This window comes from Numida meleagris, chromosome 10 (assembly GCF_002078875.1).
Source record: "Numida meleagris isolate 19003 breed g44 Domestic line chromosome 10, NumMel1.0, whole genome shotgun sequence".
Taxonomy (NCBI): domain Eukaryota; kingdom Metazoa; phylum Chordata; class Aves; order Galliformes; family Numididae; genus Numida; species Numida meleagris.
The window spans coordinates 973,089-996,556 of record NC_034418.1 but is presented as its reverse complement, the minus strand read 5'-3'; the positions used below and the strand labels follow the sequence as shown (position 1 = coordinate 996,556).

Below are 23,468 nucleotides of genomic sequence, written 5' to 3'. Positions count from 1 at the left end.
GAGACAGCCGCCATCTTCCCGCCGCCCCACTCAGGATGGGCGGGGCATGGCGGGGCGGTGGGCGGTGCCTTCCTCAACGTGCCGCTCCTATTGGCTGCGAGACAAGGGCCGCGGCGCGGATTGGCTGCGTGCGGGGCGCGTCGGGGGCGGCGGNCCTCCTGAGAACGCGGCCCCGCGCGGGGGCTACGAGGCGGGGCCCGGCCGTGTTCCCGCCGCTGCCGGCAGGGGGCGCCGCTGGCAGGGAGCTCGGCGCGGGCCGCAGCCCTCGAGTTCCGCCGCTCCCGGCGCACAGGCGCCCGGTGCCGCCGCCGTCCTTTCCCCGCCTCCGCTGTCTCCTCCTTCCCTCCCGCTCCCGCCGCCCCGGCCCCTTCCCCCGCCGGGGGCCCATCGGTCCGGCCATGGCCACCAAGAAGGCGGGCTCGCGGCTGGAGACGGAGATCGAGCGGTGCCGCTCGGAGTGCCAGTGGGAGCGGATCCCCGAGCTTGTCAAGCAGCTCTCGGCCAAGCTCATCGCTAACGGTGCGGAGCCCGGGGGCGGCGGGCGGGCAGGGCCGCGCCGGGCTGGGCGCGCTGCCGGACCGCGATGGCTCCCGGCTGTGCTCGTGCCCCTCTCCCCCACCTCGTCCGGCGCCGGCCGGCTCACCCCGTTGCCCGCGGGGGACCCGGCGTTTGTCAGAAACCGGCGCCGGGATGCGGCGGAGCGGCAGCGCGGGCGCGGTGAGCCGCGGGAGGATGCGGGCCGCCGCTTCGCTGCCTCACATCGCCCGGGCGCGGGGCGAGGAAAGCGGCGGGGCCGGGAGGCGCAGCCCCTGCCTGCTCGTAGCGCTGCGGCCGCGCAACGTGGAGGCCGAGCGGGAGCGGTTTTTCAGGGAGCGCTTCGCCTACGACCCGCAGTTCGAGTACGCCGAGCCGGTGCCGGAGGCTGTGCTGGATAAGTACCGCGCCGCCTCCGATCGCTTCGTGGCACAGGTGAGGGCGGCGGGGAGGGAGCGGGGCTCTGATGGAGCGGGGCCGGGAGGATGCTCGGGGGATGGAGCTGAGGAAATGGGATGGGTCCGTACGGAGAAGGGGAGCTCAGGGATAGAGCTCGTGGCTCCGCAACCCCTGAGAGGAGGTTGTGATGGGAGGGAGTCGGCCTCTGCTCCCAGGTGACGGCGATAGGGCGAGAGCGATGGCCTCACGTTGCACTGGAGAAGGTGAAGGTTGAGTATTGGGGGAAAAAAACGTCTCCAGAAGAATGGTGAGGCCTTGGAACAGGCTGCCCAGGGAGGTGGGGGAGTCGGCATCCCTGGTGGTGTTCAAGAAGCGTGTCAATGTGGCAGTGAGGGATGTGGGCAGTGGGCATGGTGGTGATGCGTGGATAGCTGATTGGATGATCTTTGAGGTCTTTTCCAACCGTTATGATTCTAAAGGAGCCTACGGGAAAGCAGGGGAAGGACTCGTTGTCATGGGATGTAGTGATACAACAAGGCTGCCCAGAGAGGCTGTGGATACCCCATCCATGAAGGTGCTCAGGGCCAGGCTGGATGGGGCTCTGGGCAGCCTGGGATCTCTGGGAATTGTCCGCCCTGCGGCAGGAGTTGGGATTGGGTGGGCTTTAATGTCCCTTCCCACCCAGCTGGTCTGTGATAAGGTTTGATCCATGAAGGTGCCACTGTCTTGGCTCTGAGATCAGTAGCCACCACTAGGGTGTTGCTGGCCGGCCAGGCTGGAGCCCCAGCATGTGCCATCCGCAGAGGCACCCCTCTGGCCTGCTCTTCCTCCTGGCTGCTGCTGTGTGACCTTGCTTTGCTTGTCATCTTTTGGGTTGTTTGTTGCTCTGTTTTATTTTGCCTCTAAGCTCTCCTTTAATTACATGTTCAACGTACGCCTTCTGTAGCTGACAAAGAGGGTGACTCCTGGGGCTGCGTCATACTCCATGCCTCACATGCCTATAGGTGCCCAGCCGTGGGTGGGAGCTGATGCTCTGGCAGGGAACCCTTGCACTATTGCTTTAGAACTAACAGACAGAGAACTGGAACATGTGGCCGGCATCATGCAAAGCAGCCCCCAGCCTGTGTCCTGCTGGCTGAGCCTGGTTTGTCTTCTGGAAGGTGTAAAGGTCGTCCTGCATGGCAGCACCCTTAACCCGTAATTATCAGCAAACGTGGTGGATGGCAGCTGGGTTGTAGGCTCCTCTTACAGCAGTCTGTGTCTTTTTCCTCACCACTTCAGTTGCTTAGAAGCTACTGAAACATTCCTGGCTGTTCTCTGCCACAGGTAGTGATTGTGCATGAGTGGCAGCAAACAGAGAGCACTCAGTCATCAGAGCAGGAGGCAACAGGCAGGAGGCAAAAAGAGATGCTCTGCCTGTACACAAGAGCCACGTCACCTCTTGCTTCCTACTCCTCTAGAGGACTGTTACTTAGGTTGTTTAGTCTCTGTCTGTAAACAACTTTCTCAGCAATTAGTCATTTCCAGTGCTGTTCCTGCTGCACCTCTGCCCCGTTTAAACTGGTGCCAGCCATGCTGTTTCAGGGGAGATGGTTGGATTCCTGTAATGACCTTGGTGGCTTTTCTTTCATATCTTCCTGTGTTTAAGTATGTTTGGGTCTCTGACTAATGCAGTAAACTGAATTGCACAGAGCTACTTCCCCACTTCTCTTCTGATACAGTTGGCTTACAGTGTTCTAAAATAGGAATAATTGAAATTATTTGTCTCTGTGCATTATTTGGAATGAAATGGAAAGGAAACTGTTCATAAACAGCATGAGTGCTCTCATCGTGTTCTTACACCCCCTGCAAGGGGTATTAGTGTTAAATATTTCTGCCTGTCTTTCCAAGTTCTCTGTCTGTGTCATGTATCTTGGGAGAACTGAGGTTCTTCTGCCTTCTCAGTGAAGCATGGCATGTACCAGTCACAAGTGAGAGCTGTGGAGAGAGACTTCATGTGGAGGTGAGTGCTTAGGTGAGGGGAGATGGCCGGGAGCCTGGTGGCATTGGTGGCAGTGGTCCTGTCTGGCACCCTGCGCTCAGCGCCTGGTCCTGATTTAGCATCTTGGTGCAAGGGCAGACAAACCAAAATCAGTTCCCTGTCCTTATTTTTCGTGTTCTGAGATTCATGACCCCTTCAGTTCTGCTGAATCAGCTGTTCTACATTCTGGAGCATTTGGGGCTTTGTTTTTTGGCGTTGGTGCGTTGTTTTTTTTCCCTTTTGGTTGGGGTGCTCGGTTTTCTTGGTTCGTTTTTGGATTTTTGTTTTATTTTCTTTTAGTTGGGGGACGTTTTTGTTTGTTTGTTGGGTTACTTGGGGGGTTTTGTTGTTTTGGGGAGGGCACTTTGTTTTTCTTTGCTTTTGGTTTTGTTTTTAGAGGAGGTTGGAGCATTGGAGTTTGTTTGTTTGCTTTGTTTCCTTTTCCCATAGAAACTGAAAATATCAGAAGGGTCCTTCTATCCCCTCTATGGCTTATACTACTAGAGATCAAGAAGACTGTTGGCAGCCCAGTTCTTTGGAGGCATACGAACAGCATCAACACAGGGCTTGGAGCACAGCTTGAGTGTTTGTTGTCCCTCGACACGTGGCTTGTGGGCTGAGCTGCTGACAGGCTCCTGCTCCCAGCCCAGCCAGGCCGCTGTCCGGGCAGGAAGGGCTGATGTGGGCTCAGCAGCTTCTCAGAGAGCTATCTCAGGAATGTTGCTGTCTGTGACTTGTCTGAAAGTCGCTGGAGGACTTTTGTCAGCTTTGTGCACCATCTGCTCCAAGTTCCTCTTTGCGTGCTGCTTGCTGTTCTAGGGGACGAGGGACAAAGTTTCGCAGTGGCTAAACAAAGGCGATAGGAAGGAGTGGTCCTTTCCTTCTGCAAGCCAGCAGGAGGGGCCTTGGTGGCTCTCCCAGGTTCGGCTCAGTGCCCATCTGGTGGCTCTGAGCTGCTGCAAGAGCACGTGCTAAGGTGATCTTGGTCGTTTAGCTCCTGCAAGAGGCGAAGGCAGAGCAAACCTCCCTAGGGGAGAGGAGGTGTTAGATGCTAGAAGCAAGTGAGCTTCTGGCAAGGGGCAGGAGGGAATGAAACCTCTGCAGGGCTCCAGCTGGTAGCTTCAGCAGTTAGCAAGGTTTTACCTTGATTGGAGAAAGGGCAATTTGCTCCTGGGCTCAGGGGGCTTCCTTGCAGCTTCCTCTGCTCCCTGACAGGTGTGCATATGGGAGGAGGCCTCAGGTAACACAGACCTGAGCTCTGATCCACAAAGTCAGCTCCCATGTTCAGTGGGAACGTGGCCTCTTGTTTTTGCATGGCGTGAGGTTCGGTGCAAGTTGGTGGTGAGGAACTAACGCAGTAAAGAGGCAAGTGCTGATGCTTGGAGTAAGAGTTTTAGCGAGTACACTGCCAAAGAGTGTGAGTGTCAGCCAGTCTGCCATTAAGTGTGTAACCATGTGCTTTTAATTCCCTGCAGAAGCCATGTATCGCGGTGCAGCCAGCCCAGGTGTGCTGAACTCTAGCACGGTAATCTTTTCCAGACTGTGAAATACCTGTGTTCAGTGTATGTCATCCCTCTTGGTAGGGGTCTCCTCAGGGACTGAACTTGCTGATACAACATAAGCTGGGTGAGAAAGAGGACAACAGAGCTCAGGAGGAATGGGTAAAATGCACACAGCTCAGCAGCAGCGTTTTGTCCTGGGCTAAAAAACACTGCAGCAGGAGGTGAGCAGGAGTCTTGCAGGCAGGTTTACAGATGCAGTAAAACTGCTGAAAGACTCCCAGACAACTGCAAAGGAGTGGTTGTAGTCATCCAGTTTGGAATGTGTACTAACAAACAGACTAGAGAGGGTCACTGCTTGCTAATGACTTCAGTGCAAACTCACTCTGGGGGAAGAAACATGCTCATACAGATGGTGCCATAACATTAACAAAATAGCACGTGCTGCTTTTATTCATGTGCTGTTGTTGCAGTACTCTGTTTGTGCTGAGACCTGAAGGAAGCAGCACTGGAAATGCTCGCTGTGGGAGCTTTACTGCAGGGCATGCTCCTCTGCTGGGAGGGAGCACATTTGCAGTCCTGACTCTTTCATGTCCTGAGAGCTCTGCTGAAATCATTTCTCCAGAAATTCTCCAAAGCAGATGTGGTGGCTGGTGAAGAACAAACATCTTGAGCCGCCAATGTTCATTTTAACAACTTCCTCACCTCTTTTTAAAATTCCTTGCAGCTGATTCATACTAATTCTGTTGTCCTGAGCTATCAGAGGACAACAAAGGTCTCCTCTGTAGCTCCAAAATGACCAGTCATGAACCCGTCCTGTTTTCATACTTGCTACTTTCATGCCAGGCCAGAAGATGTCTTGTGCCAGGAGCTGTGCTGTATCAACTGCCTTCTGGGCTGTGAGTTCCTGAAACCAGTCCAGTGTTGCAATAAGAAACTAATAAGCAAGTTGATAAGATTTGCAAGCACAAAGGTTTGAAAGAAGAAGTGAAAGCAGAAAAGATGAAAACAATCCTGGCTGTAGCATCTAGAGGCAGCATGCTACGTACAGTAAGGCTGTTTCACTTCTGGTTTGCCCAGTTCTGCAAATAAACACTCATGAGGATTAGTGAAACAATAAAATGAAGGCAGAGTGTGCCATGGGCCGTGCTGTTTGTGTGATGTCTCAATCTATCCTGGTATTTGCCTGCCAACGAGACATTGCATTTCTCTTTCACTCACTAATGCAGAAACATCTCACCTCACAGGAACTTGACGCTAAACAGTTTGACTCCTCCATCAGGGATTTCCTCAGCTGGGTTCTGTAACTCCTGGGACTTTTGGTGATGTGGAAGATGCACTTGAGAGTGGAGAAGGTGTTCTGACTGACGCTTTGTTTCTGTGTTTGTGGCAGGCCATTAGGATCATTCATGCTGTCCTGGAAAAGTACGGGACCTATGAGAGCTTCGAAGTTGCCACCGGTGGGAGGCTGCTGAGCAAGTGCCAGATCTGGTCTGTTATCCGAAAGTACATGCAGAAGGAAGGCTGCGCAGGGGAGGTAATCACTGTCCTTGGTTTTCTTTTATCTTTTGTGAAATAAATGCGCAAAATATTTTTCAGCTTTGCTCTTGTTCAGCAGAGTGTCAGTTCTGATAACCGAGAGTTGAATTAAGAAGTGTTTTGGATACAAAGAAGAAACGTACTTGCTGGGGGAAAGAAGCCTGAGAGATTCATGTCTCAGGGCAGGAGTTAAAGAAGTATCTGAGACCTGAGTCTGTAGTTCAGGATTCTGTAAACAGACTTGGTGGCAGTTTTGTTTGCAGAAGAATTTCACAAAGGAATTCAGCAATCCTCTGCTTTGCTGTGTTGAGCTCAGCGGCTCTGAGAGCATTCTGAGCAGCTTCTTCAGGTCGTTAACAGCTCCCAGAAAAGGCCAGCACGGTGTAAGAGCCTGGATGTGGGTTGGGCAAACACGGTACTGCTACAGGGCTCTTTTTGACCTGACCGTTGCCTGATGCATGCTCGGGGCCAGCGTGTTTTGTGCAGCTTTTGGAAAGCTGAGAGCAGGAGCAGTGTCCTGAAGTTAGGAAGCAGGTGCTAGTGCCCCACGGGTTTCCCTGGAATTCTTATTCCAGGAATGTCTCCCTTTTAAACTTGAGAAGGAGAAGAGCTACTGCTTGTCCACGTGGACAGGCACACAGGGTTGGGGCTATTTTGCTGTGTCCATGAGGTATCAATTACCGTTGGGATGAATAACCTCTTTCTGCTAGCAGTGGTATGGCAGAAATCTGTGGCAGCTGGCTTCATTCGCGTGTTCAAAGGCAGAGATGGGGGGGGAGATTTCCGGCTTTTCTTTGGCATGCACTGGGTTGTGGTGCTTTCAAACTCCACTCTGAGGTTTTAAGACTAGAAAAGACCTCGTTAAGATGTTACTAGCAGTAAATCAGCCGTGTGGGATGGAGGGTGGGAAGTTCCTAGCATCTCTTACCACTTGTTGCTGCACGCACTGAGCTGCTTTCTGACGGCGCCCGCTGGGTGCAAGCCTGGGTCTGGCAAAGCAGGAGGGATTTTCAGCTGGCTTCCTGAATTTAGCTAAATAACCCTCCCTTCCAAACAACTCCAAACTCCTGCTGCTCTGTTACAGTGGAATTGCAAGGAGCTAAGCCAAAAATCTCAAAGGCTTAAATAAGCAGTACAAAGATGTGTTCCTTCCTTTCTTGTTGTTTACCTCTTGGTTCCTGCCCGTCAGGAGCACTGTCCCTTTCTCTCTCATCTCAAAGTCACAGTGAAAAGGTGGAAACAAAACCTATCTGTGGTCTCTGCCTGCTGCGTTGTGCTGTTGATGCCGCTGTCACAGCTGCTTGGTTGGAAAGCTGCTCTCCTTCTGCACAACAGAGCTCACAGGGATTCTAAAGCAGGGTGAGGAGTTTGGGGATTTATCCATGTTACAGGAGTGTTTTCTGGCAGCTGGCTGTTCACAGGGAAGAGGGATGCCCCGTGGCTTTGTTTAAGGGGCTTTCTCCTCTTTCTGCCTACAGTGTGTGTGCAAAACACTTCCATGGCCCCAGAGCCAAGTGGTGAGAAGTATTTCTGGACCAACTGTGTTCTATCTCTTAATTTTATTAATTGATTAAATTCAGCTGTTGCATTCTTCTTTGTTAATCTAAAACATGTTGAGCTCTACCTGGGCAGAAAGATTTATTTTCTTAGCTGTTAGATTATGACTTTCTGCCAGCCCTGTATAATTTTTCCTTTGTTCAAGGGAACTAAGAGTTCAATTATTATGTTTGTACATTGGAGTGCAAGGTACATGGCTCATGTTTTTTTTTCTGAAACTTTTGATAAGTGCTTTTAAAACCATTCAAGCATCAGTTTATGAATTACCAGCCACTACAGACTATGTTGAATTTCTTTGGGGAAGGGAAGGGAAGAGGGAAATGTTTCACGTGTTCTTTGTATAGCAAACGTTGTCAAACTTTGCTCCTGGTACTGGGCAAAAACTTGCTGCCATTTCTGCTCCTTGCTCAGGAGCAGAGCAGCTTCACAGAGCCACCTCCCTGCCTCCCCTCCCTGCTGCCTGTGTATCTCTGTTTGCTGACTTCTCTCTGCTGTACCCTGTCTGTTCTGCACTGCTGTTTGCTTTTCTGTTGCTGCTTTCGTGTTGCACACTAATCAGATGGGTTTCTTACAAAAAGAAACTGTATCTTGTGGGGCCCCCACAGGTTACTGAGCTGCCAGGCACTGTGTTAGCTGCGAGCACCCTGTGGTTCTGCCGTCACCTTCACTGCAGAGTGTTGCTTTGACAGGGTGCAGGAGGCATCCAGAGTGGTCAGCATGGATTTTCCTGACACATTTCTCACCCTTGCAGTAGTTTCTCCATCAGACCTGGAAGAGCACAGAGCTGGGCTGTGCCACACTGCTGCAACTCCAAACGGCTCCCGGGTCTGTTTGACTTGTGCTGCAGACTTCCTAGGCACTGGGAGCAGCCCAGAAACCTCATGGTGTTGCTTATTTGTGAGCTGGGGATGCAGCACGGGCTGTTGGTCTGCAGCTGAGGAAAATGTAGTTCAAAGCTTGTCTCTGATGTGGCTGAAATGTTTGCAAGGGGCTGCGGGTGTACAAGCATGGCTGCTGCTTTCTCTGCCTGGCTGGGCTGCGAGGTGACTGCAGACCTTCAGCTACAACCCCTGCAGCAACCAGAAACAGAAAATCAAAACTTGTGCTGCTTCTTTCCAGCTAATCACCAAGCAAACAGCACTTTAGGCAATGTAAAAACAGAGCTGCCTGACCCAAGTGAAGTCCCGGGACAAATACTTGTGCAGCATCTAGATGAGTCTTTCCAAAACTGGCAAAGAAGATGGTTATTTGGCAATATGGTAGGAAAGGAGGCAAAACTCACTTCAGTGCATCAGCGATCTGAGCTGCCTGCAAATGGGCAGGGCTGGTGGCACTGGCTGCCAAGGAGGTGTCAGTGCAGAGTGCTCCTTTTGTGCCCCCATCCCTGGCACTTGAGGTGTGGAGGGATGGTCTGAGCTGTGATGAAGGCAGGATGCCAGTTTCCAGCACCCCAGGGAGCGTGTTTATGGGTAAGTATTTGCACCGCAATGAACTTTGCATATTCAAGAGTTTCTTTGTTGTAGTCCAAGCTGCAGGTTCTGAGGCTGTTCTGGTTCTGTTCTGGCTCAGGGCTGAGGTGATGCTGCTGGAGCTCAGAGGCCCGCTTACCATTTTTCATGGATTTCCCAGCTGCTCCCAGTTTGCACTAAAGAAACCCCTGACCATTGGTAAGTACTGTGTAGTAATCCAGGCATTGTGAAATGTTCTTAAATAATGCTGGCTAGCGTGTCCTCAGGTCCTGGCAGTAGTGCTGGCCCTGCCCCATCCACCACACTCTGCCAGTACTGAGCAGATGCACGCACTGCTGTCAGTGCTGGGGAGAGGCTTTGGCCCCATCAGCATCCTCTGCTTCTTCCCACAGTTCTTGGGGAGTTCTCTGTCATTACACCCCCAAACTGGGCAGACAGCTTAGCAGACTGCAAGGATGTGCTGGAGATTGTGCTTAAAATTTGGGCCTGACCTGTGAATACTGATCACGAGAGAAACAGCAGATGTGGAGAGCTGGCCTTGCTGCTCCAGGAATAAGGCTTTGCTTACAGTTTTAGTCCTCTGCTCTCACAGCATCTGTACCTGGGCAAAACTGGGGAGTCCTGAAATAAGGCAAGTGGTGCTGTCTGTCAGACTGCAATTGCTGTGCAGAGCTGACTCGATTACTCGGCAAAAGCCAGCCTTAGAACGATCTCTGTTCTTCTCTCTTGGGTTCTACAATATGTTGTTCTGCTTTGGAATTGGGTCTTGGAAAGTGCACAGGGTTCTGTGACGAAGGTGCTGAAGGCTGAGCTGAGCGCACTGTGAAGCAATGGCGATGGGAATTGTGCTGACCTTGCAAGGATCTGTGCTTTCCACTGGAAGCGTCAGGTTTCAGTGCCAGCTGCTGAATCCAGAAACGTGCTGTGGGCACTGCAACAGGAGCGTGCAAGCTGCAGCCTTCCCTGGAGACACGCGGAACTGCAGCCAGAGGGTTGGCTTTGCATGGAGCAAAGCAACGCCATTGCTGCATTGTCAAACACATGCACGCACACAAAAACACAAAACCATAAGCCTGTGCCTCTAAAAAGTCATCGTACTTTCCTGAGAAGAATGAAGGAAGAATTACATCTTGGGTCTTTGCTTGTCTTCTAGTTGTGGCGTGCTCCAACCACATCCATGCATGCATCCATGAGAGCACGTTGTCAGTGCTCACATGTGGACCATGACATGCAGCTGTACCCTCAGCTAGTTACCCTAGTAGTAACTAGCCCTAGTTCCCAACTCTTGGCAGCAGTCCTGCTTCCTTTTCTCAGTGTTTTTTTTCCTGTCCAACCTGCTCAGAAGACCTTCACCCTTTTTCCCCTCGATGTCATGTGGCCTTCTGCTCCTGCAGTCCAGTATCTTCCTGAGCCAGAGAAGGTGTTCCTGTGTGCAGAGTCCTTTCCATTCATTTGTCTTAACAGATTTGAGCCATAGTAAACCTCCCACAGCAGGTTGCACAGTTCTCTGATGCTTCTTTGTCCTGAATCTGCTTCCTAATCACTTCACTTGATGTCATCTAGCTCTTGTATAGGAAAAAAAAAAATAGATTCCATTTCATATAGTTGGGTTCAGTGTTGCTATTTCTGTGTTGTCTTTACCTTTCCTTTACCACAAGAGAACAACAAAAAAAAAAAGCAAGTGCCTTCTGTCCCTGGGGGTTACCTTGTGCCTATGCATGAAGCATTACCCCAGGACCCCTTGTACACTGATCTGATGGGGTTGCAAGCCCACTGATGATTGACTTGTGCTGCTATATAAATCCAGAGAAAAGAATTCTCAACCTTTTAAACACAGAGTGTCACAGGTGTTATTTAGAGCTTATTAAAGCAGAGGCATCTCTCTTTCTCTGTGGGACTCATGAAGAGGGACTTTGTGCAAAAAGGGACCTCCCTGACCAAGCTCGGCCATGGCAGCGCACCCAGAGGGCAGCAGAGATAGGGCCTTGCTAGGCATCCCTGGGGGTGTCACCCCCATCCAGGCAGGGACTACTCAATTTCTTGGCTAGCATGCAGCTTCTTCACCACTGAGCAGAACCCTGGTGTTCAGAATGGCTTCTTCCCACCGTTAGAGTGCATCAAAATGAGTGTAGGTTTAGAAACCAGTGCTCTCTGGAGAAGCAATTTAACCTGCAGCTGGTCTGAGAGATGCTTTTTGCATTTGTGTGAGATGCAAGAGGAGAAAATCCATGGGCCCTGGTCACTCCTGTAGTCAGCAGTGGGGAAAGAAAAGTCTGAACTCCCAGCGGATCCACTCCTATCAAGTAAGGAGCAACCCGTGCTGTGGATGAAAGAAGAGTTGCATTCTTCAGTGAGGCATTCCCCTTGCAGCAGAGGAAAAAGCCATGTACAGGTCAGGTTGTCATGAAGCCTGGCTAGTTTTCTTCGGTGGTGGGGATGAAGGTACAGACAGGAAGGGAGGGGTGGATGTCATCAGCACAGCAGAGTTGGTCTACATGGAGCATTGACCTCTGTAATTTGATTCACGTAGTTAAACTCTTGGGTTTATGCAATCACTCACTTGTGTGGGTGCTCTTACAGTGTTGTTTTCACTGTCAGCTTTTCAAATACTGAAACTTGAGCTGTTCAGGGGATGCCAAGTGAGCAACACCCTCCCAAAAGCTGCCAGCTGGGATAACCCCAATGAAGCATTTCCCACTGGAACAGACATTAGAGGGGACAGAGAAAACCACTGAAACAAGTCATTGTCCTTGAGGATTTTGCCATAGTATGGACAACTGGGCAGGGTATTTTTTTTATTATTTACTTTTTAAACAGGCTGGGGGAAAGCAGGTATAAGTGAGAACGTTTATCTTAGGGAAGAGATTATCTTTTCTGCATCTACCCTGGATCTAGTATCCTAAATTCCAACCTCCTTGTGGTTTGTTTGTTGTTTTTTTTTTCCTATAGGGGCAGCTAAGAGTGACAAGACAGCGAGATGTTGTCCCAGCCAGCCGAGCAGTGTGTGTTAGATGGTGTCCTTGCAGTTGAGCCCCATGAGCTGACACAGAGCATCGAGTCCTGTGCTCCCTGGAGGAGCTCTAGGTCAAACAGCAAAGGACATGGGACTGTCACAGGAGCTCAGGCACTAGTTTGGTGCTGAAGAACATAGCAATGGCTTCGAGGGAGCAGGAAGAGTATTACGACAAGGAAATGCATTCCTTATCTCTGTTTTAAGTTCTGTCCCTCCTGTCTTCCCTTCCCCTCCCAGGTTCCAAGATTTCAGCCTCAGCTATTTTGATTTGGGATTGCGATGCTTGTTGTATTCATGTCACACAGCGCTGACATAATGGATAGGAACTGGTTTAAATAACACCAAAGTTTGGCTCCTGTGTGCCTCCTTGTTTCTTCTTACTGTGAAACTGTCTCCAGTTTTCAGCCACATCTCCTAAAATCTGCAGGACTCTGCTCACTGGGGTCCCAGGTCAGGACTTGTGCCTGAAGCCAAGGTCTGCAGCAGTGATCTCTGAGTGGTGGCTGGATGTGGGCAGTGGAAGGACAACTTTCATTTCTTTTGAATTGCTTTCTGGAGCAGACGTAAAGTTGATGGGATGTGCACATCATTAAAAGTAAAGTGGCAAGTCTTTTCTCTGTTGTCTTTCAAATCTAATCCAGTTAAACCATTGCCATGTAAGTCTTTTTATGCTGGTATTTGCGCAGTAGTAGATGTTGCTTTGTTACGCTGCACCTCTGGCTTTAATGAACAGCTTTGCACAATAATAAATCTGGGTTTAAAACAAACTGGTCTAGTCTCCTCTCTTTTTAAAAAAAAAAAAGAAAAAGAGATACAAACCGTACTGTAGTAGTAAATGTGTGCATCAGTTTGGGCTGTGCTAGCAATTTTGCAGTGAAACCTGAGAAGCTTGAAGGCGGTGTCTTGCTCAGGAGTACAATGTTGTCAGGTTTCTGCTTTTCAACCTGGAAAGTTCAGGCTATGAAACAGGTGGTGTTTGAGTTCACACGTACGTGGCAGAAGGATTTTTGAGGTCTGTGCCCATGAGAACACCTCCTGTGTGCTTGGCTGCGCGTGGTTTGGTTCTTTGTGTCACAGGAGAGGCACAGGATCCACCTCCAGGATGGCTCAGAGAGCAGTCATGCTGCTGTGAGCTGTTTCTTTCTGTATGAAGGTGTTGACCAGTTGTGCTGTTAATCACAGCTGACAAATGCCCAGGTAGGAAGCGTGGCTATGCGTGTGTGGCTGGCAGCTCTTGCTGCAAGTGTGTTGGATGGATCTGTTCTTGTTGCTCTTTTCCTGAAGCATTAAAAGCAATAATAAAAAGGAGATAAGGATGTGAAAAAGAAGCTAGGTTCCCTCGTGGCATATTGTTGGCAGGTGCCCTATAAGTAGGACATGTTACGAAGCACTTAAAGCCCTATGAGAAACATTCCCATTGCTGTGCATGCAGTGCTCGAGGTAAGGGATGGGTGAAAAGGCTCTGTTGGAGCAAAGTGCAGTAAGTGGTACTCTTTGTGCTTCATTTCCTGTAGTGTTGCACTGGAAGACCTCCGCTACAGAAGTAGGAATGATGTAGTCGTGTGTGCAGGTGGCACACTGATGCTGCTTGTGCTAATCTGGTGTGCTCTGCCCTCAGCTGTGTGCACAGCACCTTCCCAGGCGGTGGCCAGGTGCCTGTTTCACAACACATTTTCTACAGTGCAACCCCTGTGCTTGTGCCACACCCGTGGTTTGCAAAACCTGGTCCTGGGCTAGCAGGGCTGAGGGGAGAGAGAGATGCAATCCAACATGAGACTTGGAACTAGCCAAAGAGATTCAGGTTTTCGGGAGGTTATCCATCTTTTACCTGGGAACTGTCTGGGCATCATTCTACCCCTTAGAGGTGATGGGTGAAGATGGAAAGCCACACGTGGCCCTTGGTCCTGCAGCACACTGGGAGCTGTCTGCAGCTGGAGAGAAGCTGGGGATGGGCTGTGCAGGGCAGCCAGCTTCACCACAGCCTGCTCACATTTTGTGGTTGCAATTAGCTTACAAGAGCTACTTCACGTTGGGCTCCAGGCCCATCCTGCTACATCTCAGGAGGGGCAGTGCCCACCCAACCCTGCTCTGCCATGTGACTGTCACCATGTGTGACCCCTCTCTGCAAGCCCATGGAGTGGATGCAGCTTGGCTTTCCCAGGGTGCAGGAATATTACCAAATGTGTTAGGGCAAGCATTTCACAGAAGCTCTGAAAAACAGGATGGTTGAGGTTGAGAGGTATCTTGGAGGCCATGGGGTCCAACCCCCTACTCAAGCACCCACCTACAGCAGGTTGTCCATTTCCTCATCAGTTCCAGGAAGCCTTCTGGTGTCTGTAGTTTCGATGTATTTCCTTTCTGGATTGGAATAGTGGTAGCGTGTTTCCTTTAGACGTTTTGAAGAGCTGCCCAAAGTACCATCTACTGGTCCTGAGCCAGCAGAAGATCACTAACACGGCTGCTTGCCTCCTTCTCTCTCCTCCGCAGGTAGTGGTGCAGCTCACGGATGATCTCCTGTCGCAGGCCGTGATGATGGTGGAGGACAGCCGGCCAACGCTGGCCATCAACCTGTCTGGAGCCCGGCAGTACTGGCTGGAGGGCATGCTGCGCCACGAGATAGGTCAGCAGGGCAACGGGGGGAACGTGGGCAGAGCAGGGAGGATGCTGAGCATCAATGGCCACCATCATGGCCTTGGGACTGCGGGGATAGTGGGCAGGATGGACACGGTGGGGTTGTCCCCAGCTGACGATGCTTGCTGTTGTCTCCTCAGGCACCCACTACATCCGTGGGGTGAACAACACCCGCCAGCCCTGGCACAGCTCTGAGGGCCGCAAGCAGTACAGCCTGAAGCCTGCCAACCCCACAGAGGAAGGTTTGGCCAGCCTGCACAGCGTCCTCTTCCGCAAGCAGCCCTTCCTCTGGCGTGCAGCCTTGCTCTACTACACCATTGAGCGGGCCAGCCGCCTCTCCTTCTCCGCGCTCTTCCAGGACCTAGAGCAGTACGTCCAGGACGCTGGCATCCGGTGGGAGTACTGCGTGCGGGCCAAGCGGGGCCAGACTGACACCTCACAGCCAGGTACAGCTTGAGGGGCACAAAGCCTTCAATGTTTTGGAAGGAATTTTTGAGCATTCTGGTGCTGGGTGGCTTGGCCAGAGCATCCTTCCAAGCAGTGGCTCTGCTGCCCTCTCATCCTCCTCATCCTCACAGTTCTGCTTTCATATAGGTTTACACTTCCCTTTATGGTATATTTTTCAACAGCCAGCAGCCCCGTCTCCTCTCAGGCTGCTCTCTTATCAGGCAGGGATGGATGAGGCATCCTGGGGAGCCCCATGGAATCATCTCATTTTGGTGGACCTTAACTGTTACTTGCACAATCTCTCAAGCAGCCAAAGGAGAGAAAAGATAAGCATTTTGAGGATGCATTTAGATCCTAGCATTTAAAAACAATCACAAAGCGCAGTGAAAATGGTGAGACTCCAGTGCCTGTCCCTTTTTCCTAAGGGCTGGGGAATGGAGGCTCGCTGCACCCTGCTGCCCCAGCTGCTCCCTGGCATGGGACCCCAGTGCTGGCTCTGCTCATCCTTTGAGTCTTTTCCTTCCTGCCAGCCCCAACACATTCAGGAAGATAGGGTTTATCCTGGAGTCATCTCCTGGTGTTTCCCAAGCCCTCCCTCTTTTCCAGGCTGCTTCAGTAAGGACCAAGTGTACCTGGATGGGATTCTTCGCATCCTGCGACATCGGCAGACAATCGACTTCCCATTGCTGGCTGCTCTTGGAAAGGTAACAGGCTGGGGTTGCGGCTCAAGCTCCGCACTGGCAAGGGGTTTTCTGGTTTTGGACAGCCAGGTCTGTTGTCCTGGTGAGAGCAAATAGGATTTTTCCTAGGGCACCAAGATGAGACACTACATCAGACACAGTCTCATCTTCCCTCAGACAGCAGCATCAAGCATCAGCGCGCAGGCAGCCCTGCATGCAACACCAGCAGGGACACATAGCACCATCAGGAGCCCTTCCTGCTTTGCCTTCCGTCTGCCCAGAAATGGTCAGGTTTTATGGTCAGCCTGCGCTATAGACGCAGCCTTGGCTCCAGCTCTGTGAGGCCATCTCGCTTCCCTCTCCATCTCTCTTCATCAGCCCCTGTATGCAGGGGCACAGCTCTTCACGTTCGGTTACTGGCTCTAATTTTGCTGTACCCCATCCTTCCCTGTCCCAAAGCTCAGGTGCAGGGATCACCGGCTTCTCCTGTCTACCCGTGTTTTCCCAAAGCTGAGACCTGGCTCAGCCCATTACTTCCCCTACAGGCATTTTTACTTCCACAGATACTTTTTCCTCCTGTCTTTCTTTCAAAACTTACCTCAGGCTTTCATTTCCATCCCTTGGCAGTCCATGGTCCCATCTGGGCAGTGTGAGGGTAGAAACCCCAGCCAGGCAGGCAAAGAGGGTTGCAGGAGGCCAGAACCCCTTCACCGACCCACGCTGACCCGTCCCCTTGCTTCCCATCAGGTCTCCTATGAAGATGTGAACCGCCTGAAGAAATTTGGCGTCCTGGAGAAGACCCGTATCCCCCATTTCATGCAGGACCTGGAGCGGTACATGAAGCAGCTCGACCACATTGTCACCACCAACCAGCTGGATGAGCAGGAGCTGGAGGAGCTGCTGCCCGAGTGAGCGGCACCGTGCACCCCACGGCCGCCCCGCGTGTCTCAGCGCAGCCTGGCAGCGCCCGGCTGACGCTGGCTCTATTTATTCAGTATTTATTGGGGCTGTCAGGCCAGTTCTTGCCTGAAGGAGATGGCACAGCTTGGGCTTCCGCCCAGGAGGCCGACGTGCATGTACCGCTGTGCAGGGTAGCGCAGCTGAGATGGTCGGTGTGGTTGTTGTTGATTGCCCCCCCTGCCCGGGTCCGTGCATTTTGGGGAACGCTGTGCTACTCCGCGTGGTTTTGGGGAAACAAAGGTTTGGAGGGAGCAAGGGCAGAGAGCCTAGGAGCTGCACCAGTCCTGCAGCGGTGCAGGAGGCTGCGCTGGGCTGATTGCAACGGGGAAAGCATGGCAGGGTCCTCAAGGTTCCAAGTGGTGCTGCCAGCTCTCCTCATATCCTCCCTGAGGGCAGGAAGGACTTCAGTCCCCCCAGATAACAACCTCTGCTCTCCCCGCTTCTAGATACCTGCCCTGTTGTTGCAGACCATGCAGACCTACAAGTAGCCATCACTGCACCCCAAATACATGCTCTGCCTGGCATCAAGGCACAAAGGACTCGGGGTAGGGATCTGGCTTGATGTTGCAAAAAAAGGTGTAATAAAACCCACGTAATGGAAACGATGTGTGGACCAAACCTTATGGATAGCATCAAGTGCAAAAGCCAGGCTGGCACCCCCAACATGAACCACACAGCTCACTCACATGGGCAAAGCTGTGTGCTGCTGAGCTAGTGCATCAGGAGCAGGAAGGGCTCACCAGGGTGCAAAACTACCTAATGAGCAGGAACAGCACGAATAAATCAAAGCAGGCAACTGCAGGTGTTGCCCTGAGCTGCGCGTGGTTTGTAACATGGGATCTCTGCCACAGTCACAGCACTCCAGCTATGCTATCCTTGGGGGAAGATTTTAAAAACAAAAGATTTGCTTTTCAGTTCTGTTAGCTGGAGCCTTTCATCCAATTGAGTTCCCCCAAAGGTAGCACAGGCCAATTCGTGGCTCCAGAGAGCCCAGGCTCAATCCCAACTGCTCCACGTTGGACTGCACGTGCAGTTCGTAGCTTCTCCAGCTGCTGCAGACCCAATAGATCTCACAGGGCAGCTGAAGCCCCTGCAGACTGGCTGCTGCAGCAGGCAGTGCAGCACAGAGCAAGCTAGGGAAGGGATGAGATGACTCAGCCTGGGGATTTGGCTTCCATCTAGTCCAGGCTTCCACAAACATGCTGGCGTTTTTCACCACTGCCCTCCGTGAGCACCCCTCTATGAACACACTGCCAGCATGGCCAATTAGACTCTGCTCTTTAATATAATATTTCCTCCAGCATTGCAATCCCCACCTTTGAATGCGATACAGCACTGCTTTAGAAAGGTTATTTACACACATCCCAGCATAACCCCCTACTTGTCATCACGAGGAGCAAGGCCTCGACTGGCACGAAGAACCAACCAAGGGAAGTCTCTTGCAGCCTTCATCGTGGAATGGCAGCAATGACAGAGGGCAACATAGGTACTGCGATGCTTTCTGATTTGGCTTCAGTCGCATCCCTGATGAGATAACAGCATGGAAATGAGAGACAGCGTTAACCTATCTCCCCAGCCAGGGCTAGAAGCGCTTCATCTGGCGGCGTTCCTGGCGGCGTTGCTTCTTCTCGTTTGGCTCCTGACTGGGGGCTGAAGATTCGGCTGTAAACCAGGGCCCCAGGATGTTCACCCACAGGAGGTAGAGAGCGCGCCCCGGAGCCTGCAAAACACACGTGGAAGCAAAGTCGGTCGCTCTGGATGTAATTTTGGCAGGTTAGGGTGGGCTGGTCTTACAGAGGAAGCCAAAGGAGCTGAAAAACATCTACAGGCCCGGTCACGGACATCACAAGATCCGCTGAAATCAAAGGCAGTGGCAGGCGCCCAAAATAAATGGCCTGATTTCATAGAATTCAGGACCCTGCATACATTCCTGGGATCAGAGCACTTAGACTTCATACGTGGAAATCGCAGCATCAGTTCTGAATTACCCAGAAAGATGCAACTTCCTGGCTGTTCTGCCTCTCCCTCCTTCAGAAACAAAAATCACGTTTCTCGGAAGGAAAAAACCAGGATCCATATGGTGCTCAGAGGAGTCAGAGCCGAGGCTGCCCCCTGCCAGAACTGGCTAGGAACTAACTTGGGAGAAAGGAATACGAGAAAATACTTTTCTACTGTTCCAAGATCACCTTACATATCTTCATGGGATATACTCCAGGCAACTCTGGTATAGTGTTATTTTAATTGTCTGGGGATTTATTTTTTTTTATCTCTTTGCAAAAGCAGTTCTAGCTGGAGGAACGTGAGAAACACTTCAGGAGTAGAAAGCACCTGGTGTTAAGGGGGATGAATGCCTGCAGTTTGTTCTACTCGGTGGCATGGGGTCCTGCAGTTCCCAGCCTCAGTCAGTGCTGGTGAATGACTGAGAAAACCAAACAAGAAACACAGTCTGTTTGTCACAGTCACAAAAAGGCAAAGAAAATAGCTCTGTGCACAAAGGCAGCTTTCATCTGCTCCGTGTTTCCTGCTGCTGTCTCGGAGGACCAGAGGGAAAGGTCAAGGCCAACCTAGTTTTGCACGGTTTACCATGACACGGACCCAGCAGGATCAGGATTTCTTTTTCTTGTATTTTTACAAGGTTTTATGAGATTAAAAAGAAAAATCAGGACATGCTTTCAGCCTGAAACAGGACTCCTTGAGATGAAATGGACAAATTATATCCTCAGTTCTGAAGACGGGGAAAGACAGGGACAACTGAGAGCAACAAGAGCAACTGCAGGCCTTACCAAGAGCCAGAAGTACCAGACGTAGAGTGAGAAGCAGCTCAGCACCTGCACCATCGCTGTCAGCAGGATCACATCCTTGAGGTGCCTGAGGGAAGGAAAGCAGTACATGAACCTCCCCGTTCCAGCCCCCACCAAAGCCACCAGCTCCTCGGCCAGCCCGAGGCAGTGCTGAGAGTGAGGGACAGGAGCAATCTCAGAACCAACACACGAGCAGGTATTTGGTTTTCCAACACAAGCCACAAAGGAGTGCCGGGACGGGTTAGAAAAATGCCAGCTCTTTCATTCCCACTGAACCAATAGTGGAGCAGTAATCCCTACCAGGGCAGACAGAGCGTTGGATGGCAGGTGCAGTCCTCCAGGTGCCACGCTGCAGGGAGAGCCTGGAGCCTGCCTCTGAATTGGAGAGAGGATGGTTCCTACTCTGAAGGAGCTGTATCATAAAGCAGAAGATTTAGGAGAAGTGAGCAGGCCGTGCATCATCAGAGGCAAAAGGGAGAGAAGCAGGCAGTGCCCGCCCCAGTGGTGGAGCCTCTGGAGAAGGATGGAAGCCGGTGACTTCTGGCACCAAGAGGAAAGCTCCTGCCCAACCTAAGGGCTTACACCCAAAATAAGTTCACCGCAGTCAGCGCTGAAGAGGAGCCAGTGTTCCCACAAGCAAAGAAATGGGTGCCCTAAACCTAAGCAAGAGCACCAGGAAGAAACGGTGAGCTATGGCAGTGGGTGACACCCTGCTGCAGGGGACAGGAGCCTGTACACTAACACATGTGGGATAGGAAATTAAAAAGACGAGCTGGAGAGGGGCATGCAGTTGCAGGGCTAAGCCCTTCCTGCCATCACAGAATGGCTCCCACGACTGCAGGGTAGCAATGAAGGAGGCAGGCTGTTTAGGAAGGACTGTGTGGGAAGAAGAGGGGGAGCTGCCCTTTATGGGAGCACAGCTGGAGCGCAGGGAGCCGTGCCTGCAGATCAATGAAGAGCAAACCAAGAGTTTATGGATTAAGATGAAAGAGAAGACAGGTACAGGTGACGTTATATTGGGTGCCTGCCACAGGCCACCCGACCAGCGAGAACAACCAAGTTAAAGATAAGCCAGCCAAGGGTCATTGGGGCAAAGGTGAATGGTGTCCTGGACTTCATTAGGGAGGTGATCCTTCCCCTCTGCTCAGCACTGGTGAGGCCACACCTGAGTAGTGGGTCCAGTTCTGTGCTCCCCAGTGCAGGAGAGACACGCAGAGACTGGGTAGAGTCCAGCGAAGGACCACAGAGATAATGAAAGGACTAGAGCATCTCTCCTGTTGAGTAAGGGCTGAGAGAGCTGGCACTGTTCAGCCTGGTGAAGGCTCAGGAGGATCCCATCAATGTCCATGAATACCTGAAGGGAGAGCGCAAAGGGGACAGAGCCAGGCTCTGTCTAGAACACAGCAGATTCCCTCTGAACATCAGGAAGCTCTTCTGCACTACCGGAGTGACCAAGCAACGGGACAGGCTGCCCAGACAGGCAGCGGAGCGAGGCTCCTTGGAGATCTTCCAGAGCCACCTGGACATGGTGCCGGGCACAGCTCTGGGTGACCCTGCTGGAGCAGGGGTGGCACCAGGTGACCTGCAGAGCTCCCTTCAACAACCTCAACCACTCCGGGATCCTGCAATTTTCTGCTGCAGTAACAAACACTCGAGGCACACCCAAGAGTGGAGTTAAGAAAACAAGAGCAGGCGCAACGGTAACGAATTAGCTTTCCTCATTCTGGGCAGCACAGTGCAAAAGCGACAACTGGTTTACTCTAGAACACCATCACCACACCAAGAACTCAAGAAACTGCAGAACCTACCATTAACAGCGCTGTGATGAGACACAGGTCCCAAAATTTACTGTACCACCACCACAGGTCACGCGGGGACTCCCACACTGAGCCCAGCTCTCCAAGACACCAGCAAGCCCCCGCATCAGCCTTCCACAGGCCCCGTGGGTCAAGCCGAGCAGTCCCATCACACACACGCACGGATCAGTTATCAAAGCAGCCAGCGTGATCTGTTGCCTGATACACCCCAGAGCATCTCCCACAGCTAGGATACTCAAGGTGACATCAAACTTCCTTATTTTCATTAACGACCTGTCTTGCACCGCGTTTCCACAAAAGAAAGTATCGAAAACATTTTACACTCCTGGAATTACTCACGAGAGCCAAGAGAAATGGCGAGTGTAAAACCACTCCGCTGCCAAGCAGGAGCAAGAAGGCACTAGAGGATGAACACAGCGTAACACAGCGGGCTCAGAAGTCGTACTAGAAAGAATTCCCTCTTCTTCTGCCTGCCTTACCCCTGTGACCGAGCCTCCTACACCAGACATTTTAGCTGTCGTGCTAAACGTAGGAAATTCACTTCTCAAGAAGGAAAACCACAGCAGATGGGAGTTGATGGCGCGCAGAGAGGAGAGGCTCTGCGCTGCACAGGTCGGTTTGCCTGCTGATGTCCCCATTCACCTGCTGGCTGCAGAAATGAAGCTGCTGTTAAAAGCAAAGAAACAAGCAATAACAAATCAATTCGTGCTCCTTCCAGAAACAGAACTCTTGATGTGAAGCCAAGCTGCTTCCCTGGGCAGGACTATTACACCTTGACTGCTGGGTAAGAAGCTGCAGCACAAGACCTCCATTACTAGCTCTTTTTTTTTTTAACATCACCGAGCAGGAATTACTGTTGGCTGTTCCTTAAGCAAGGAAAAGACAGCGGTGTCAGCCCCAGGAACGCCGAACAGGCACTCCGCAGTCTGGATGCAGACGTAGGTAAAGCACAACTACACAGGGCACAAAAAGCCAAAGCGGGGAGAGGCTGCGGAGGTTTTTCAGCCTGAAAACGACTGGATTAGCAGAGGGGTGCCGGCAGCTCGCACTGAGGACTGGCACAGCCCGGCTCGGACGAGGAGGAGCGGGGCACGCTCGGGGCTGGGGCAGCAGGCCCCGCTCACCTGGGCTCGTGCGGGTGAGGACACTCACTCTGCCATCCCCTGCTCCATGTTCAGGTCGATCCCGCCGTCGGCGAGGCTGCCGTCGTCCGCGAACGACGGCCTGGCCATGGAGCTCATGGAGCGGTAGCTGGCTCCGTACACCGCCGAGCTGAAGGCGAACGCCAGCTGCGACGAGACCGGGGCCGTGAGGCGCCGAGCGGCCGGCCCCGGGCCCGGGGAGGGGGAACCCCAGCCCATCCAAAGCTCACCCACGTCCAGGCGGAGGCGGCGGAGTAGAACACGACGAGATTGACCACGGCGTACACGGCCTGCGGGACACGAGGGCCTCGTTAGCCCGGCCCCGTTAACCCGGCCCCGCCAGCCCGGCCCCGGCACTCACGGAGGCCCCGAGGATGATGCGGAGGTAGAAGCGCAGCGTCTCGCGGTTCTCCTCGAAGATCTGCTTCTTGCCCTTGGTGCCCGCCTTCCCCTTGGGCTGCGGGGCCGACACAGGCGGTCAGCGGCCCGCACCGCGCTCTTCCAACCCCCCCCCCCCCCCCCCCCCCCCCCCCCCCCCCCCCCCCCCCCCCCCCCCCCCCCCCCCCCCCCAGCCGCTCACCGCCATGGCCGCTCCGCGCCGCGCCGCTCCGCGCTGCCCCTTCCGGCTCCGCCCGCGGGGCGGGGATGGCGGCCCTGGCGTCGGGGGTTGGGGCCGGGCCTGCCCGCAGGGAGCGCTGTGGAGCGGCCCGGGGTGGGGGTCCCAGAGCCGCGGGGATGCGGCGCTGAGGGACGCGGGCACGGCGTGGCTGCCCCCCAGCTCCGTCCTCGGGCACCGCCAGGGATGGGGCACCCGCAGTGCGGGCCGGCCCGCCGTGCTCCTGCGGCTGTTTCCAGCGCACGCAGACTGAGTGTAGCCCCGGGGCTACACAGCGGCAGGAATCACAGTCATAGAACTGCTCAGGTTGGGAAAGATCTTCAGGATCATCCCGTCCAACCGCA

The 23,468-nt window shown here is 52.8% G+C and overlaps 2 protein-coding genes across 3 annotated transcripts; one reads left to right on the top strand and one right to left on the bottom strand.

Moving 5' to 3' along the window:
• On the top strand, positions 47 to 17,350 carry KIAA0895L (KIAA0895 like). Its single transcript, XM_021408879.1, has 7 exons — positions 47 to 169; positions 226 to 969; positions 5,846 to 5,989; positions 14,518 to 14,650; positions 14,802 to 15,107; positions 15,715 to 15,812; positions 16,536 to 17,350. The coding sequence occupies exons 1-7, from the start codon at positions 47 to 49 to the stop codon at positions 16,698 to 16,700; spliced, it is 1,713 nt and encodes a 570-aa protein (XP_021264554.1). The 3' UTR covers positions 16,701 to 17,350.
• TMEM208 (transmembrane protein 208) lies at positions 18,010 to 23,194 on the bottom strand. 2 transcript variants are annotated; one of them, XM_021408100.1, is made up of 6 exons: positions 23,089 to 23,194; positions 22,870 to 22,965; positions 22,739 to 22,798; positions 22,519 to 22,655; positions 19,532 to 19,616; positions 18,010 to 18,468 (listed from the first exon to the last, which is right to left on the bottom strand). In XM_021408100.1, the coding sequence occupies exons 1-6, from the start codon at positions 23,092 to 23,094 to the stop codon at positions 18,331 to 18,333; spliced, it is 522 nt and encodes a 173-aa protein (XP_021263775.1). In that variant the 5' UTR covers positions 23,095 to 23,194; the 3' UTR covers positions 18,010 to 18,330. The 2 variants fall into 2 exon arrangements, with proteins under 2 accessions (XP_021263775.1, XP_021263776.1); XM_021408101.1 differs by lacking the exon at positions 22,870 to 22,965 and having other exon boundaries at positions 23,089 to 23,139.

Coding starts and splice junctions, on each gene's coding strand:
- TMEM208 (XM_021408100.1), bottom strand. Junction 22,656..22,738: donor CCGCCTCCGCCTGGACGTGG/GTGAGCTTTGGA, acceptor GTCTCGTCGCAG/CTGGCGTTCGCCTTCAGCTC. Junction 19,617..22,518: donor ATGGAGCAGGGGATGGCAGA/GTGAGTGTCCTC, acceptor TCCTTCCCTCAG/GCACCTCAAGGATGTGATCC.